Source organism: Phoxinus phoxinus, assembly GCF_949152265.1.
Source record: "Phoxinus phoxinus genome assembly, chromosome: 10".
In the NCBI taxonomy this organism is placed as follows: domain Eukaryota; kingdom Metazoa; phylum Chordata; class Actinopteri; order Cypriniformes; family Leuciscidae; genus Phoxinus; species Phoxinus phoxinus.
Genome location: NC_136885.1, coordinates 29,786,808 through 29,802,790, shown reverse-complemented (window position 1 = coordinate 29,802,790; position 15,983 = coordinate 29,786,808). Strand labels below are relative to the sequence as shown.

The 15,983-nt window shown below is 37.1% G+C and overlaps 2 protein-coding genes across 4 annotated transcripts; one reads left to right on the top strand and one right to left on the bottom strand.

The window, feature by feature from the left end:
* Positions 1-1,336: 1,336 nt before the first annotated feature.
* Positions 1,337-3,782, bottom strand: LOC307005807 (uncharacterized protein). 2 transcript variants are annotated; one of them, XM_079626277.1, is made up of 3 exons: positions 3,297-3,782; positions 1,661-1,704; positions 1,337-1,594 (listed from the first exon to the last, which is right to left on the bottom strand). In XM_079626277.1, exons 1-3 carry the CDS (start codon positions 3,608-3,610, stop codon positions 1,365-1,367), a joined length of 588 nt encoding a protein of 195 aa, XP_079482403.1. In that variant the 5' UTR covers positions 3,611-3,782; the 3' UTR covers positions 1,337-1,364. The 2 variants fall into 2 exon arrangements, with proteins under 2 accessions (XP_079482403.1, XP_079482402.1); XM_079626276.1 differs by having other exon boundaries at positions 1,337-1,704.
* Positions 3,783-5,370: 1,588 nt separating this feature from the next.
* tbx20 (T-box transcription factor 20) lies at positions 5,371-14,884 on the top strand. Of its 2 annotated transcripts, XM_079626977.1 has the most exons (9): positions 5,371-5,502; positions 5,606-5,792; positions 6,773-7,016; positions 7,261-7,425; positions 7,786-7,894; positions 8,531-8,689; positions 9,000-9,076; positions 11,992-12,104; positions 12,973-14,884. In XM_079626977.1, exons 2-9 carry the CDS (start codon positions 5,666-5,668, stop codon positions 13,311-13,313), a joined length of 1,335 nt encoding a protein of 444 aa, XP_079483103.1. In that variant the 5' UTR covers positions 5,371-5,502; positions 5,606-5,665; the 3' UTR covers positions 13,314-14,884. The 2 variants fall into 2 exon arrangements, with proteins under 2 accessions (XP_079483103.1, XP_079483102.1); XM_079626976.1 differs by having other exon boundaries at positions 5,399-5,792; positions 11,989-12,104; positions 12,973-14,840.
* Positions 14,885-15,983: the final 1,099 nt, after the last annotated feature.

Here is a 15,983-nt window from a genome sequence, read left to right as displayed (position 1 = left end):
CAAAGTCATATTAAAGAACCGATCGGAACGCCATACATTCGCGCGTCAAGGTCGCGCGAATGGCGCGAATTGAGCGTCTGGCGCGTTAATGCTGTGTTCACACTGGACTCGAATAGCGCGTCAAGTTCCCGCGAATGGCGCAAATTGAGCGTCTGGCGCGTTACGCGCGAATGATTTATGTTGTGCTTTTTGTGCATTCACGCGTTTGACGCGAATTCGCGTCTGCCGCCCGAGTTGAAAAATCTGAACTTCTGCGAAAATTCGCGCCTGGTCGAGGCCTGGATCGGAGAGGACAACCACCTCCAGGACCAGGGACACCCCAAAGAACAATCAGGGGAGACAGTGACAGGTGTGTTTCCAATAAAGACACATTACAAGGCATATTATATGTTATGTTTACAGATCAAGAAATGTAATCTCTCTTGAGTATTGTTACCAATGTGTCGTATTAATATTTAATATTTTCTTGACAGAACCATATCAGAGATTTTGATTTTGAACCATATCTCTTTCTCCTGTCTCCCCAGCCCCTTTTTATTCCTGTCTCTAAAAAATTTTTCTGTTCTTACTATTTCTTTTACAATTTTCCTTTATAAATCATTTTACAATCTGTTTAAATGCCTGGTGTGGTTCTATGCACAACAAAGCTAATATTTTATCACATAACTTGTTTTTTTAATATACGAGACGTATTCATTTTGTATTTAATGCTATTTATTCCATATCTAAATATAGATTATATGAAACATCATTGTAATGTGTGATGGCAATTTTATGATATTCATTTCTCTTTAGTAAAATATAGATGATTCAAAGAATGTCACATGTGTGTCTCTCACTTGTAGTGAGAGAAGATTCTGTTTATGAAATGAATGTATGTTTATACACCTGAAGTGAAGGAGTGAGACACTGAGAACGGCTGGGCAGAGGTCAGAGGTCATCTAGTTTGGGTGGGGGCTTAAGGGTCAACTAATGATAAATTGAAGCTAGCAGTAATGAGTCCTTGGTCTGTGGAAAACTACTAGGAAGAGCAACTGAAGACCTTGAAATGGGTATAAAATGTGCGCAGCCCTCCACTTCTGGGTCTCACTCACTTCACAGTGTAACTTCTGTGTGGTGACGGCTGACGGGGAACTTCTTGCAAGAATAAATCATTTTATAAAATCTAATTTGATTCAGAGTGTCTCTTACGCAGTGATGATGTTTAAAAAGACATTTTTGCCACAACAAATGTAGACAACCAACAACAACAACAACAAAAAAAGGTTAATTACTTTTGGAGGCTGGCTCCATTTATTTATAAAAAAAAAAAAAAAACTTGTATACAAACATGGAAAACCTGTAATTTTGCAAAGGTTAGTGACTCAGAGTTTAAACTTAATACATGTGCATGTTGTGTAAACTGCAAGTAGAACGGTGGAGAACGTTCCCTTGTAGTTGTGGAACTGGGATCCTGAGTTGGGGGGTGCCTTTATCACCACATGCTTCCCATCCACCGCTCCAACGCACAGAGGGAAGTTCCACCGCTCCTGAAACCCCTCTGCGATGGACCTCCAGTCATCGGTGGTGGGCACAGCCATGTAGCCCTCCACAAGGCAGTCCCAGATGGCAGTCACTACCTGGGCAACGATCTGGCACACTGTGGAGACACCAACCCTGTAGCTGGACGCTATCGTCCTGAATGAGTCCCCAGTGGCAAGAAACCTAGAAAACATTGTTATAAATATTATTACAAGTACACTTGTAGTTTCATATTCAACAAGTATACTATTAAATGCTTTATGGTATATTAAAATGCCAATAATCAAGCACTATTGCTTACAGATAGAGATATTTAATTTCTAGGTTATAGCAGTTAACTCAGTCAGTATCACTAGAAAGATCACTGTGTTTATACAGAACAACATGATGTTGCAGGCCCCGTGCAGAAAACCTTGTTTACAGATTAGAAAGTCCTGTGAAAACAGGGAAAATTGAAGAGACCGAAGCAAACGTGTGTGCGTCGCACATAATCTCCAGCAACTGTCTATTTAATTGGGGTTTTTTCCACATTGTTTTCAAATAAAGTATTTTTTTTCTAATTAGTGCATAAGTGTCATTCTTTCATTTTCTCTATTATCACAACAATGCACATTTCACATTTTCCTTTTTTTTCTCCACACAAAATTATACATTATAGCTTTTCACATGGCTCCTTTAAATCTACTCAGAATGAGCCAAAGGGTATTTTATATAAAATCAACACATGACTAAACATGTAAGGCCTAGAAACTCGAGAAATATATGTAACCCATACGTAAACATTATAGTTACTGATTTTAAAATCAGCACTGCCATCATGTTACATTAGCATTAGTTTGTTACCTCTGAATTGCCAGGAAATAGAACAGTATTAACTTACAGTTTGCACTGAAATGGCTGTTTGAAACATTTGGCTGGAGAAATACATGGATATTTATACACATGAACTCTAATCAACCAATACACAAATTTAATACAAGTTAACTAATAAATGAACGCTATACCTGGTAACTGGAGCCTGTATGAATTGAATATAATGCATTACACGAGTTAGGCCTACATAAATATCACAGCGTCCACAAAATGGCGGACAATCTACACACATTCACTATTTTCACCAACCAGAACATTTATGCACAAAATATTTACACCATGAACATACACAAAGATCTCACATAACTCATATGCATATTGTTTAGTTGTTGCGAAAGGCATACCTGTGAAAACAGGAAAATTTTAAGAGACAGAAGCAAACGCGTAGCCTATGCGTCGCACATAATCTCCAGCAGCTGTGTGTGAGGGCGCCGGCGCAATGACGTTACAGCTCCTCCGTCACAGTCCTCAGTTCACTTTTTAAAATAAAAGTCCCGATCTCTCAGACCCAAATAATGCTCTATTAAAATGAGCAAATAAAATAAAAGAAATTTCACCCAGAACCACAAATTGACATATTTTAGGATGTCACAATGACAGTATCACGTCTGCCAAGAGAATATTTTAATGTCTAGGTTATAACGTTAGCAGTTAACTCAGTATCACTAGAAAGATCACTGTGTTTACAGAAAAACATGACAGTATTAACGTTACGTCTGCCAAGATAATATTTTAATTTCTAGGTTATGTCTAACGTTAGGTTATAGTTAACTGAGTATCACTAGAGCACCAACAGTGGTATCCGTAGCCTAACGTTACCACAGTTTTTAAAGAACATTGATACCATAGCATATGTTAGCATATTGAATATACTGTATTTAAAGTATCATACATTTACTAACCGAAGACAGATGGACAGGCGCTCCGCAGCTGGGATAGATCGCCTGTAGTTGGTGTCCTGGAGGGTGATCCTCGCTCCGATGCGGGACAGCAGGTCATCAAACTGTGTGCGAGACAGGCGGAAGTACCGCTGAAAGCGGCCGTCATCCAGGCGCAGCTCCTGGAGCAAATGGTGAAACTCGCCAAACTGGGATCGCCTCCGAAGGGTCTGGTGGACCCAAATACGGCGACAATGACCCCTACGCCGCTGTTCTGCTCTCCAGAGCAAATACAGAGCGGTGACTCTCTCGATAAATGATCTATCAAGATCACACATCTTGTAAAAAGATGGCAGTCAATGGGTTTCGAAACTTTTGAAACTTTCGCCTCTGACGCGCGTAAATTTCGCCTCAAATTTGTTTTTACGCGCGTTCATTTCGCTCTTGACGCGCGAATGGACACAAAGTGATCAAGCGTCAAACTAGACGCGGCAGGCGCGAATTTGACGCGCTATTCGCGTCCGGTGTGAACGCACAGTAAGGCCAAAGTCGCTGATAACATGCGGACATGGCAACACTGCACCTGACGGGCATGTTTCGGGGGTTTGCTGTAGCCTATCTTTAAAAGTAGCCTTTGGCCGGCTGGCACATCGGCCCCGAAAGTGTGAATAATATTCAGTAAGAAGTTACGCTAAGTGGGAAAGCTTTTAGCACATTATCCGCTGGCAATTGCAGAGTAATCTAATTTTTCCAGCCAAGGTCCCTTATAATATATCTGCAGCATTGGATTTGCATTTGAGTGTCGCCTTAATGGGTTTAAACGCTGTAGATCTGGGGCTCTTGCGTCTCTCCAGAGAGAGTGACATTGAGGATGAGGTGATTCCTCAAGCGGAAAAAACACGAGTCAGCGCTTTTACGTTATATATTTGTTTACAGACTACAAAAGCACATCAATGGTGAATTAACAGGAAATAATCAAAAACGGATAGGCTACATTTATTGTGTTATTCATATAGGCATATAGCCGATGCCTATAAATAAATTCAACGTGAATAGCCTATTTAAAATTAGTGTAAAAGTCTCATCACGCTAAATTGAACTCTGGTTAGGCATAACCCCACAGACAAGAGCTTTATTTGTGGGAAACGTGTTAGTTCTGCAGTAGCTAGGCTAATTTCACCAAGCTTGATCGGCATAAGCTTACTAAGTGTTTGACTTGACAAAGGGCCTGTGTCTCAATTTTGGCATCAAGAAAGAGCAGTGGCTTGAGGTGGCGTCTAGACAGGATTTGTTCTTATCAAAAGTTCAAAAGGATAACGCAGAAGAAGAAGAAAAAAAAACACAGAAACGTAGCCTAACTGTAGGCTAGTTCTACTAATCAGATAAAGTTACTGAATTAGTGAATACAGGAAATATAACAACAATAATAATAACAATATAGCCTATATACTATTTTATTCTTGTTTGTTTTCTTGTCAAATAAATTTATCAATTACAAGCAGTATAAATTGAGAATTTTAAATTCTTACAATAGGCCTATTTTTTTTAACTGAAAAAATACATTTTAAAACGTCTGGATTTAAAATAAAATAAAATGAGTTCAATTGTGATAGGTGATAAAACATTTGTCTTCTTAAGAATGTCTGTAAATTTCCTCACAAAATGTGGACATTTAGGTTTTCAATAGCTAATTCATAACCATCCTTTTTGTAGACAGATGTGACTTGTAAAACTGATGAAGTTTATTTAGTATTGTGACGGCTCTCTCAGGTCTGCCCATGATGAGATCCTTTCATTGAAATCATAAGCATAGCGCTCAGAAGGCGCAATGATGAACTAATGAATATAAATAACGTAATTTATGACGTTGAATGGTAACCTTGAGCCATCCAGTCACAAAAGGTCATAAATATTCATGACAAGCCACGCCTTCACAATAAAGTATTCGTTATTATTCGCCAGCTCACTGACGCCCTCTCACTAACGTCACTCTTTCAGCGAATCAGAAAGACATGTGTCACGTGAATAAATTAATATTCATGAACCGGGCCTTCATCGTAGTAGGATTTGTAAATAAACTCACATTGGAGAGTGTTGAAGAGCCAATGATCTGAAAGCAGCACAACGATTGGTCGCGTCTGTGTAGGACGGAGGAGCTAGTGAAATTAAGGAGACTGCAAGTGTCCTAACACTTACAATGAAAACCTTGCTTGTGCAAGAGAACTAGAAGGTGACTGGAGCAGGACACACACACAATGTCCCAGCCGCTTTGGAAGTAACAGCCTGTTGTAATCGTCTCAATCCTGACTGAAATATCATCTTGCGATTTAAAGTAACTTCGGGGCTTCATCTGGACATTTGTGCTGTTGAGAATAGTTTTGAGGACCCGCATCATGGAGTACACCTCTTCCCCAAAACCACAGCTCTCTTCCAGGGCGAACGCTTTCTCCATAGCCGCACTCATGTCAAGTGGGAAATCGAAGGACAAGGAGTCGGAGGAAAATACCATCAAGCCGCTGGGTAAGATCTGGCTCTTTAACGAGTGAAAGTTTTCATGGCGAGTGTTTCGTGTTTTGTTTTGCACGTGAGGCGCACGGTAACATCAGTGTCAAACTAGAGCAGTATTAATATAACGGCAAACATCCTATATAGGCTATGTTCATCGGTCGAATAAATAGGCTACTTGCATAAATAAATTACATGAGTAGGCCTATTTACACAGTCTTTTGGTGCTCTTGCGGTCATACAATTGTAAATATTGCATATGGGGTAAACTGGTGACCTGTCAATATGAGGAGTAGCCTAATTCTGTTCCTAAGCTTTTTAAAAATAACTAAAAAAGATACAGGCTAAAAGAAAACATGAAATTAAAAAGTTTTTGTAGGCTATCTGACTAAAGATTTTGTATGGTTTCCTGGCAAATCAATAGATCTAAATGTATAGGTGAACAATAAACCATCTCATATGCCTACTAGTAAAAAAAAAAAAAAAAATTACATTGACACATTACAATCAAAATAAGAACGATGTCTTAATTGACCTATCGCTAAATATAATATTCAAAAACATGAATTGGTGTGTTTAATGCCCACTGCACTTTACTATTTTTTGGTGCTTCTGTTGGCTAGTTTGTAAAAGGCCTATTCAATTTCAGAGAAATTAATTAAAAAGTGTTTTTTTTTAAATATCAATGCATAAACATAATAAATATGTATAAAATAATTTGTATTTATATTGGGTCATTATATTGTTGTTTTATAATAAATAATATAGCGATATTAAGTGTTTCTATGCAATAGCCATATTATTTTTTCATTTATTCTATATTAAAGCAAATAATGCAAACGGTATTAGGCCTGTAGCTATATGTTTATTTGATATTTTATCAGAACCTATACAGTCCCAGACTTTAATATATTTTGTAACACCAACTGCAATAGCCTACATTTTTGCACATATAGGCTATATATTTCTAATAATTTATGGTCTTTAAATCCTAGAACAATTCGTGGAAAAGACGTCGTGCCACCCAAACCTCGGCGACCTGCCTTCGCTGGAAACCCACGGGGACTTCAGTAGCGGCACCGGAACCGGAGCTCCGTTATGTACCGAGCCGCTCATCCCGACGACCCCCGGCGTGCCCAGCGAGGAGATGGCCAAGATCTCATGCAGCCTCGAGACTAAAGAACTGTGGGACAAATTCCACGACCTCGGCACGGAAATGATTATCACAAAATCTGGAAGGTAAAAATGATTTGACTTTTTTTTTTAGACGATATTAGCCTATTAGATTAATTGAATTATTCGATTTTTAGGTTATTATTTTTAAAGGCTATTATTCTTATTTAAAGACCTATTTCTGTTGTCAGAATACAAAATATGCTACTTCAGTAAAACATTTTGCATGTCTGTTTCACATAGGCCTACTTTTATTCTTTAAAAAAATATGTTTACTCGCGTAAATTCCACTTTAACTTTGCTTCAACAGGCGAATGTTTCCGACAATTCGCGTGTCATTTTCCGGAGTGGATCCGGACGCCAAATATATCGTACTAATGGACATCGTTCCAGTGGACAATAAAAGATATCGATATGCCTACCACAGATCCTCATGGCTTGTGGCGGGAAAGGCAGATCCACCTTTACCTGCTAGGTAGGAAGCTTTTCATATTACATGCGTTGTTTTGCTGTTTTTATTTTATTTTATTTTATTTTAATTTATTTTATTAATTTAATATTAGTTGCTTTCTAATTATTAAATTGTGAACGGCCGCTGTAAAAGGGAATAAATCATAACGAAACAGATTTGTTTATGTTAATGGTTAAATGTGATCGGATAATTCGAACAAATTAAAATTCCGCACGTTCTGTTTCTATTTTTACGTAAAAAGCGTTTGTTTTTAGATATTAATTCAAATGCAGATCGAATTTTGCGAAATGTAGGCCTAATATAGCCTAAGGATAATGAATATATAAATAAACAAACGATGTTTTTTCTGTTATTATTTTACAGGTTGTACGTGCATCCAGATTCGCCGTTTACAGGAGAACAGCTATTGAAACAGATGGTTTCCTTCGAAAAAGTGAAGCTTACAAATAACGAACTGGACCAACACGGACACGTAAGTTAAAACCGTTGAAATAATCAGTGTGCAATTGCGGCTTTGTATTTTATTCTGTGTATAGGCCTATATGTAGCCTAAAATAAATACGAATGCGTAGGCCTATAGGTTAGGCTACCTGTAAATGTAGTGAACAGAAGATATTTTGCCTGTTATGTCCTGTAAATTTGTGTTCTTAAATAATATGATTCAAAATATGATGTAGCCTACAGATTTGCCAGTCAAACATGCATCTAAAAACATTCGTTTTTCAATAAGCCAATATACAACACAACATTTTGATATACAACAGCATATATTAGGCTGATGACGCATAATAGTGTTTTTTATCAATATATAATAATGTTTAATTAATTAATATAATAATATTTAATATATAATATTTATAATGTATAATTATGTAAATGCACAATAGCCTACACTCCAAGGGTTTGGGAAGGATGAAACTATTGTTTTAATATGTATTTATATCACAAATTCTGATTAGACACATTTCTTTACCTTATAAACACGCAGTTCTTGCACAATTCTTGCTTATTAAACTGTTCTTGGTCTTTTATTGAAATACACTCTATTATATAATATACAATCGCCTAAATAGCAAATCATAATTTTTTTCTCATATTCCTTTAACAGATCATCCTAAACTCCATGCACAAGTACCAACCCCGAGTTCATATCATCAAGAAGAAAGATCACACCGCGTCACTTCTTAACCTAAAGTCTGAGGAGTTTCGTACATTCGTCTTCACTGAAACCGTTTTCACTGCAGTCACTGCTTACCAGAACCAGCTGGTGAGTACAAATCAACCAGTTTACCCATTTCCTAGTAAGGCACCAGAAAAGCCAGCATTTATGCAAGAATGCTAGATTTATGTTTTTTATATACAGTATTTCCCCCATTAGCTCTTTTTATTCTGCTGTAAATTATAGTCCTACGTATATTTTGGCAACAGTTTAAAATTGATTCACTTTTAGCAGAACAATTTACTGGAAGACATCAGTCATCCCATCCGGCCTTATGTTTAATTTAATACTTATGGCATCATGTGGGAGAGGAAAAGATCTGCTGGATTAATTTAGTTGTTTCCGATTTTCGCTACAGATAACCAAACTGAAGATTGACAGCAACCCTTTTGCCAAAGGCTTCAGAGACTCGTCCAGACTCACGGATATGGAGAGGTATGAGGAATTCTGCTGCTGGTCGTGTGTTGATTTCTGACCCACTCAGTGAGTGATTGCAGAAGGAGGAGCAGCTGCTCCGGGGAGTGAAGCGTGTGTGTGTGTGTGTGTGTGTGTGTGTGTGTGTGTGTGTGTGTGTGTGTGTGTGTGTGTGGTGGGGGGAACGTTCAGCGAAACTCATTAACAAGTGCACAAGTGGCTTTTCATTAGACTCTCATTAGACCTAAACATGTGTGGGATGGTTTGTTCAATGAAGGGAAGAGAAAATAAGCACAAAAAAAAGTTAACTTAAAAGTTTGACTCATGTGGTAAAATTAATAAATGAATCAAGAATAAGATAAATTTGATTCAAGTCTAAAATATTGTTTAGCATCAGAATCATATCTATTTATTTATATTTTTATAACAATTCACTTTTTGCCCACCAGTGAATATTATATGATATATTGTATCATATATTTTCACTATATATATATATATATATATATATATATATATATATATATATATATATATATATATAGCTAGAAAATGTGTGTGTATATATATATAAAAAAAAACAAGAAAATGCCCTAGAAATGTCACTCATTTGTCACAGTATCACTCATTTTCTGATCTAAGACTCACAAGCAAAAACAATACAATGACCCACATGCTGGAAATTACAAATTTTGGCAATGTGCTCTCAAATTACACCAACAAAAACAAATATTAGGTTTATATATCAGATGGAGCTAGCATCTACAGTGCTATGCATAAGTTTAGACACCCATGCTAAAGTTGACTAAAAAGAGGAATAAAAAATCATCTTTTGGAAATTGAACTTAATGCCTTAATTTAAAAAAATAGGAAAAATCCAACCTTTAAGGACACCAATTTTCTTTGTGAATGAATAATGTATCGTAAATAAATAAATTTTCTTCCTTAAAATACAGGGTGCATAAGTTTGGACAACCCTATGTTAAATTCCCATAGAGGCAGGCAGATTTTTATTTTTAAAGGCCAGTTACTTCATGGATCCAGGATACTCTGCATCCTGATAAAGTTCCCTTGGCTTTTGGAATTAAAATAGCCCCACATCATCACATATCCTTCACCATACCTAGAGATTGGCATGGTTTTATTTCAGTTAGCCTAACAGCTGGTTTGATTTGCATTGAGAGATGATCTTATGGAAAGTACTCCATGCCAATCTCCAGGTATGGTGAAGGATATGTGATGATGTGGGGCTATTTTAATTCCAAAGGCCAAGGGAACTTTATCAGGATGCATAGTATCCTGGATTCATGAAGTAACTGGCCTTTAAAAATAAAAATCTGCCTGCCTCTATGGGAATTTAACATAGGGTTGTCCAAACTTATGCACCCTGTATTTTAAGGAAGAAAATTTATTTATTTACGATACATTATTCATTCACAAAGAAAATTGGTGTCCTTAAAGGTTGGATTTTTCCTATTTTTTTAAATTAAGGCATTAAGTTCAATTTCCAAAGGATGATTTTTTATTCCTCTTTTTAGTCAACTTTAGCATGGGTGTCTAAACTTATGCATAGCACTGTAAAAGTAATAGTTGTAGGTTGCCCCTTTTTTATTGTATATTTATTTTTATATATACACTTATGAATACACTTTTTTTGCCCACTTGTGTTATATGATCTCTAAATGTCATATATTTTAATTAAGTCAATATTAACATATATATAAATACTTCGAGGAAATGCACAAGAAAAATGGTCAGTATATCGCTGACTTTTCTAACCCAAGATTCACGAGCAAAGCAATTGAATGACCCAGAAATAATTTGATAAAGCTAGAAATGCTGGAAATGACCGATTTTGGCAATGTGCTCTCAAATTAGCATTCCAGTTAAACATTTGCCAGCGAGTTCCATTTCAGACCCCAACGAAAGAACAAGCGAAAGTCAATGACTGCCAAAAATACCACACAAAAATGCACCCTCTCTCTCTCTCTCTCTCTCTCTCTCCGTCTCTCTATTTCTTTTTCTCTTTGGAAGGGCTGTGAATTAGATTGATCAATTGATCTTCAGGGAGCTGCAGAAATCGCATTAGTCTGGAGTCGGGCACTGCACTAAAACACAGCGTAATTCAATTGGGCCCCGTGACTGATTGAAAACAGCCACCCAAGTTGTAGGGCTGCGAGGCCCTTCTCCTCGGGAGCGCATCGCAGATAAAAACACACATATTTGTATTGCGCTGCTGACAGATATTGCACTTTCCTAACCTAATTGGGAGGCTAATGTGGACGCATGGCTCTTGTGATGCAGACCATCTCAGCCTGTCTGAGGAGTCTAATCTAACAGGAGCTAATGCACTTACTGCAAGGCTAGCAGACACACTTCTCTCTGTGTGTTAACATATTTTTATGTGCATGTTGTTCAAGCTAGTTTGAACTGATGCAGTGAACGCAGAACCTGCAGAGGGATCAATTGGATGTGTTATTTGTACCAATAAATTAGCATATTCACACCATAATGTATGGTTTCAAAAGTTATAATGGTAAATAAAAGTTTGCTCACTTTGTGTTGCTGCCAAAAGGAGTTAGAGCGTATACCTTTTAAAGGAATAGTTCACCCAAAAATTTTAATTCTGGCATCAATTTACTCACCCTTATCATGTTGTTCCAAACCTTTATGACTTTCTTTCTTCTGTACATACAATGAATGTCAATGGGGTCCAATTTTGTTAAAACTTTCTTTAAAATGTGCTCATTTGTGTTCATTTTTTGGATGAACGATCCCTTTAAATGAGAAGATATTTTGTGATGCTTTGAAAAATAATGTTTTAGTTTATTAAAAAGCAATATATTTAGGCTATTTAACCACATCACATGATTTTGTGCAAGCGGTTGTGAATATAGAGATATATTTTGGGCTGTTGTCTTTTGGTTTTGCTGTAGGGAAAGTGTTGAGAGCTTGATCCACAAGCACTCTTACGCCCGGTCGCCCATTCGGACTTACGCTGGTGATGAGGACACCTTGGGGGAAGATGGACACTCAGCACACAGTAGAAGTAAGAACATCTTCCTGTAACAGTCCTGTACACTGTAAATATGTCCTGCTAAATTTACTTAACTACGGATGCCAAAAACTCACTGTAAAAATAAGGTGACAATGTCTTATTGGTGCTAACTTATAACCGTATATTTCATCAAGCAATATAATGTTAATACCAAATTACCTAAATCTGCTTCGTACCTTAAAATGTAGTGAAAACTACTATAAAAATACAGGTAAAATAGAAAAACATGATGAACATGAGTTCATCGTATAGACGGTACACCATCAGGGTAACACGCATGACACTAAAATAATGCAATAAAATAAACATTAACTTTATAAATAAAATACTAGGGTGTTTTGTGTTACATTTTATATTATTTAATGTAATCATGTGTAATGCCACAGTTTCAATACTGTAAATTATATGGCAATTCATAATTTTTTACTTCCATTTACCATAAAAAGTCAATTACATATAATACAATGGTATACCATTCACATTTCTTTTCACTGTATATGGTACACTCTTAAAAATGAAGGTTCTGTATTGGTATTGATGGTTCCATGAAGAACCTTATTTTCATTATTGGTTCATTATTTTATTTTTTTGATGTTTAAAATATTCTTTACACTAAGATAAAATGGTTATTTTAGGAACTGGTCACTGAAAGGTTCTTTGGGGAACCAAAACAGATTCTTCTGGGGGGAAAACGCCCTTTTGAACCCTTATTTTTAAGAGTGTAAACTATCAGTTAACCAATTAAAAGGTTTCTACTGCTGCAAAAATTAATATATATATATATATATATATATATATTAAGCCCTAAATATGCTCATTTTATGGTACAAATTATACATTGAATTCTTTCCCTGTATAGATTCGGCGTTCACTGCATCGGACAACCTCTCTCTCAGCTCCTGGGTCACCACCACATCTGGTTTCTCAGGCTTCCAGCACCCTCAGTCTCTGTCTGCCATCGGAACCAGCACGGCGTCCCTGGCCAGTCCTCTTCCTCACCACATCCAGGGTTCTCTACCCCCTTACAGTCGACTGGGCATGCCTCTCACCCCGTCCGCCCTGGCTGGCTCCATGCAGGGCAGCGGGCCTACCTTCCCCTCCTTCCACATGCCACGCTACCACCACTATTTCCAGCAAGGGCCCTACGCCGCCATCCAGGGACTGCGGCATTCTTCCACAGTCATGACACCGTTCGTATGATTCCTGCCCCTTCAGCCTGATAAGATTTCCCTATCGCCAGCATGCGAAGACACCCTTACACACGCAAAACACACGCTTACACGAAAGGAAGAACCACATGTAAATAGCATTGACTGACAGGGCATTACCAAACGACCCAGACGTGCTGCTTCTCGCAGTTGCGCTGGAGAAAGTGAAGTGAACGAATGAGCCCGACGGACACGGATTCTTAGAACTTCGAGGTTTTAGCGTTGATAAGAGTCTTCATCTGCAGACATGTTTATGCTACCTGTAACGATTCATCTCACGCCTTTCCCGCCGCTCCGAGCCAAATGAGGGAGAACGCAACTCGCTGAATGTTACACTGGACAACTGCTGTTTCTCATTCCACATGATCCATCACCTCTTAATGATATGATATGATACGATATCTGTGGAGCTGCCAACCACTCAGCCCTGCTGTTCAAATGGTCGACACTAGAGGGCGCTGTGCTTTCTGAAAACAGCAATACCGGATGGAAACATTAGATATGTGGACTCAAAAAATGTTGGACAGGTTGGTTTTGTCTTTCTGGCCAGATCTTCTTTAAAAAACGTAAAGGCATTTAATTGTATTTCATATTTAAGTTGCTATTCTGTTCTCAGCAAGAAAAACTATAAATGAACATAATTCTGTTAAAATGAGGGTGAACTGCAACTGATATGAACCAGCGGACACTGTGAGGCGACAAGTCGCAACCAGGAAATCCAGAGGAAAATGCACATATTTCTGTTTTGGAACTGGCTGATAGAAGAGCGAATGCTGATCTTTAGCCACTCAATGCTGCTTGCCGACAGCCAGCTTGCAGGAAGTCTACACCTGTAAATAATGGGCTAATTTTTAAATAATAGGCTTGTCGTCTTCTCCAGGGGAATGAGGGAAATTGGGTGATTTGTGGCTGGAGTGGTCCTATTTGTACAGTCACATCGACGACAATTCATCAACATCCTGTAACCAAATCAATGAGAAACAGCACTAGCCGTAATAGCCAGATGAAGAGGAACTGGTGCGTGTGTGTGCGTGTGTGTGCGTGAGTGTGAGTGTGAGTGTGAGTGTGAGTTAATGATGATGGCACTGTCTTTTATTTATCCTTCAAATTTGACCAAATCAGGACAGATGAGCATAAATACACAACCATCCAAACAGAGCCAAGTCAAATTTTGTGCATTTTAGGCTTAGGGTGTTTTATTCAAATTCAATGTGAAATTCAAGGTAAAGCACCATTTTCAAGCCCTTTGATTTGTTATGTTATGAACAGACTGTACAAACAGTTATGTAGTTGCAATATATTAGCAAATGTTTTCTCTTTATTTCATTTTTTGTTTGTTTGTGTGTATTTTTTAAGTCAGACGTATCCTAATCATAAGGAGATGTCTGACGATTTTTTGTTTTGGTGCCTTTTTTAAGTGCAATATATTTATTTCAGCTATGAAAAAGATATGGCTAATGTAATATTTGAAGCAATGATAGATGTTATTTGTAAACAAAAAGAAATATATATCACCCCAAAAATAATGTTGTGAGAGTGTGATTTTTACGTTTGCATTTTTGTGCTACTTCACAATCATTGTATAAGCAATTATAATATACCATGTTGAAATTAATCTACAATTTAGGTGTACACTATGAAATTTGCATAGAATTGATTTATAGTATATTTAAAAAAAACAGGGAGTATAAAATCAACAAATTTAATCTATGCGTAATCTATAATAATGTAAAATGATATCTTATTGAAAGCTGATTTATTTTTTATATGACTGAAATGTGAGAAACATTAATTTAAGCATCAATTTATTTAATAAAAAAACAGCCAAAACTATCAATTTATTTACTTTCTTTTTATTAAATATACTTAGTTTTAATACATTTGACTTTTTTTTTTAAAACGAAGATGAACAGCAAACATAAGGAATTAGCCTTAACCTATATTTAACACTTTTTATTCAACACTAGTAGGCCTACGCTAGTAATTCCGTAAATCAGGGAGAGCTTTAGCCTATCCCTGTATGGATGTCTGCATATATTCATTCATAAAATCATTTGAATTAATTATTTTACGATCATACATTATTTGAAGTCTGGTAGCCTACATTAAGCAGTTAAAGGGATAGTTCACCCAAAAATGAGAGAGAGAGAAAAAAAGTCATCAAATACTCACCCCAAATTTGTTCTAAACGCAAATGACTTTCGTTCATCTTCGGAACACAAATAAAGATCTTTTTGATGAAATCTGAGAGCTTTCTGTCCCTCCATTGACAGCTACACAACTGACACTTTGACGCTTCAAAAAGTTCATAAAGAGATCGTAAAACTAGGCTAATCTATATAAATTGAGGGGTTTCGTTCAAATTGAATCCAAATCCGATAGCTTTATATGATGAACAGATTGAACTTAATCTTTTATTATATAAATATTGATCAGCGAACATAAACAGAAGCTCAACCGAACCTGCTTGAACGCGCGAGAACAAACCTCATTGGTTCTCGCAGAAGCTCAAATGTGCTGCACGAGAATGAACCTCATGGTTTGAGCTTCCGTTTACCACAACTGATGTGTGAGTTGATGAAAGCTTATGTAGGCTATAAAAGCCTAAATTTAATCCGTTCATAAAGTGATCAAGTCTCTTGAGAAAATTTAGACTAGACTC